A 3,676-nucleotide genomic window follows, 5' to 3' on the forward strand; every position below is an offset into this window, starting at 1 on the left:
AGACAAACCATTTGCATCTACATCTTGGATTTGGATCTTAGAGAAAATCTGTGAGAAATCACACTCAATTTCTTCTTGAAAAAATTGTTCAAACTGTAGATTTTATAACGTCTACTCATCAGTCAGATATGATTTTGTAATGTTTTCCTGCCAGATGATAACTACCAGCTCTTATTCCAAGGTTTTCGAATATATTTTTTGTCAACTACATAATGAACATCCAAAAACACAACATTGCCATAGAAGATCAGACTATAGTAGATACCTGGCAGATGCACAATTGCTATTAAACTGACTGCAAACGTGCTACTCTTCACCTTGGTAATGCTAGATAAGTACATCATTTTTTTTTTCTTTTTAGAATTTGCCATTTTTAAGCATTGCAAAACATATTTGTCTCATGTTTTGTATCAGGTTACTCGCTTGTTTTTAGCAACTTACACTGATTCATTTGGATAAAAGCCAAAACACATCTTCAAAAGGACCGAATGAAATGACCTCCTGGGTGTCCAGAATAAATGCCTATGTTGATAAATCTTCTGCTTACTGTCTAGTATGTTTGCAAATCAAAAACACAGGCATAAAATGGCAGGATGAGAACTGGCTGTTTGCGCACTGCAAACACTTTCCCATTCGCCACAGACAGCACTGAGGGCAAAGGAAAAGGTTAGACCGAGAGAGACCGATAACGTTTATGGAGAGGTTGCCCCTGGACACAGTGTCAACTTGCATCAGGGGTTAAAAGACAGACTCAGACAGACGCGCACACAAAGATTAAGGAAAACGCGCATCTCAAGAGCCACTGCACTGAGGGGAACTCGTGAAAATGGAGATACGGTGAGGATGAGAGAATAAAGGCCTTTTCTGAAATGACACTTCTTAGAATCTCCACTCCCCTCCTCCTCCCCCCCTTTCTCTTGCGCTCCCTCATTTTCTCCATCTCGAGACGCCTGCCTCCTTCTCTGACTGGCCCCAGGGAAGGAGAGGAGTGGCGGATACGGATGTAATCCACAGTCCGCCAGTGTAAGCACAAAATTAATTCTCTCTAAGCCACAAAGAATTAATCCCCTTCCTTGTGCTGGGCTGTGAGCTGGACTCGCACACAAACAGTAACCCATGCACACACACGCATGTAGCCGTACATGCACACCAACGCAAAGACATGTTCAAATGCAGAGACTCTTAATACCACCCCCCCCCACACACACACATTCACACACCCTTAGGGTTCTTAACCGCACACACACACATACACACACTTTTTGGCTTCCTAATTCTCATTAGCACTGGTAATGGCACATCAGAGCACAAAGAGGTTGTTAATCAGCAACCTCAGCCTTACAAAGACCCCCTCTACACCTGCTGGCTCTCTGCCTCCCACACTGCTGCCTAAACCAAGAGGAAAAACCCTGAAAGCTGCCTCAACGATGTAGTCAAAACAAACGAAACATTATTGAAGGCCATTTAATAACTCTTTTTTTTCTTCCTATGTGGAAACAGCAACTAAATATGATCTTACAGTCTTCGCGGGTTTGAATGTACAGGACATTGCTCCGGACACCATCCCCCGCCTGGGTGAAGGCCAGCACCTGGATGCTGTAGTTGGTAAACTTCTCCAGGCCTTTAAGCTCCACCTGCTCTTTGGTGGTTGTAATGTTTTGCATTTCACCCCACTCTGAGAAGGAAAAGGTGAGAGGTTCAGACTGAGAGCTGACAATCACAGTTTGGGATGACGAATCAAACACACCTCCATCTGGGAAGACGGCCCAAAACACGACACGATACCCCTTCAGCACGCCATGGAGAGTCAGTCTCGGAGGCTCCGCCCATGTGATCACCGCCTCATCCGATGTTACAGAGATGGCTCGCACGTTCTGAGGAGGCTGACTGGGAACTAAAAACAGAAAAAAAGGAAAAAGCTCATTTAACCATATATTTCAAGTCATCTCGCCATTATGTATTTCCAAGATTGATTAGAAAAAGACGTGATATGTTAAATGCTAAAATAAAACTAAAAATTATTCTTTTTCTCCAGCCTTTCCCAGCTAACATAGAAATGGGGCATATGTAGAGGAAAACATGGGGAAGAAAGAGCTTCATGATATCGACTATAATTTTGTCCACGTGTGGGTTTACCCATGAGGATTTATTCCCTGAGCAGAAAATGTACCACACGTTTCTCCAAAACGAGCCCTTTAAAGATGTATCCAAAACAGGTAAGATATTATTTCTTCTTAACAGAACAATTAAGAACAGAACCCCCTTCCGGATATTTGAACTATCATTTTAAAACTATCATGAAGCAGGCAGAGAAGGAATGCAAGCAACACAAAAAAATATCCAAGAAATTATATTCATAATACATTCCTCTGTATTTTGACTCTAAGCTAAACAATTTACCCTACATTTATATCATTTAAAACATTTTTTTTTACAGTAAAACTAGCAACTGATTGCAACTGGATTTTCTCCAGGAGTCTGAATAAAATGTCATGAGCTTATCATAAATCATCAAAAAATAGAACATATAGTTAATTGAAAAAAAATGTATGTGTGTTTAAAAGTGTTATTAATTGGTTTTAGATCTTATGAAAAACATTGGGTTTATAGGTTACAACCTATAACATGTCCACATCAAACATGAAGTGGGGTAAACAGGGTGGGGAAAAGATAAAACCCTCATGTATAGGATCATCTCTCTTTCTGCCCACAGGCCTCCCTCTGTCTCCATCAGTCCAGGTGCCTTTGCTATTGGCTGCCACTGACCATTACTCATTCAAGTGCTGAATAACTCCCACTGTTAAAGATGAACAGAAGTCAACTTGTGAGAGAAGTAAGGGCAGGAAGGGAGGAAGAGAGCGAACTAAAAGACAGCATGCAATGAAAGAGAGCGACTGGGCCAAGTCCACCAGAAAATTTCTCTGCAGCTGGTGAAGAGAAGAGGAGGTGGGGAGGAGGATGGAGGAAGAGAGGAAAAACAGAAAGGAGGATTGGAAAACTAAAACGTGGCTTTCAATCAACAGACCTCAGGATCTAATGCTAAATAATGAAAAGACAACAAAACACAATTCATTGAAAGAAAATAAAAAACAAAAAGTGAAAAAAATCTAAGTGTATAAAAAATATTAGTATGTTGGCCTTATAGATGGTTCAAAATGGAACAAAAAATGCTGAAGGCCATTTTGAAGTAAGAAGGATTAGAAGGAGATGATGGGCAGAAGAAGAAGGAGGAACTGAGGAAGGGATTTAAAAGCAAAAGGGAGCAAGGGAAAGGCAGAGGAAGATGAAAAGAGGGAGCGGGGAGACAATGCGCTCAGCTGTGGATAATTACAGCAGGAAGCCAGGAGAGGGAAAGAGAGACAGACAGACAGAGAGACAAGCTAATTATAATTATTTTTAGTATGCTTGTTGTTATCACTATTATCATAATGGCCATCAATATCACTGTCGCCACGGTGACAACCACAGGAAAGAACTGGAGGGCTGCGTCTCCTCTGGACCAATGAGGCTCAGCCAAATGTTTAATGGGTGGACAAGGATGTATTCATCACAAATGTTCATGCATGTGCAAAGATTTAATACATGATAAAAAGTAATTCTGTCCATCCATCCATCCATCCATCCATCCATCCATCCATCCATCCATCCATCCATCCATCCATCCATCCATCCATCC

At 41.3% G+C, this 3,676-nt stretch overlaps 1 protein-coding gene across 1 annotated transcript in view; it reads right to left on the minus strand.

Annotated features, from left to right (window-relative positions):
- The window catches only part of LOC106515392 (Down syndrome cell adhesion molecule-like protein 1), a 41,760-nt gene that overhangs the window by 12,634 nt on the left and 25,450 nt on the right, over nt 1–3,676 (minus strand). The window contains exons 16-17 of the mRNA XM_014005188.1: nt 1,748–1,894; nt 1,450–1,675 (exon numbers count right to left, since the gene is read on the minus strand). Of these exons, the coding sequence (XP_013860642.1) occupies nt 1,450–1,675; nt 1,748–1,894 (373 nt within the window). The remainder of the gene's footprint in view (nt 1–1,449; nt 1,676–1,747; nt 1,895–3,676) is intronic.

This window comes from Austrofundulus limnaeus, unplaced genomic scaffold, assembly GCF_001266775.1.
Source record: "Austrofundulus limnaeus strain Quisiro unplaced genomic scaffold, Austrofundulus_limnaeus-1.0 Scaffold29, whole genome shotgun sequence".
In the NCBI taxonomy this organism is placed as follows: domain Eukaryota; kingdom Metazoa; phylum Chordata; class Actinopteri; order Cyprinodontiformes; family Rivulidae; genus Austrofundulus; species Austrofundulus limnaeus.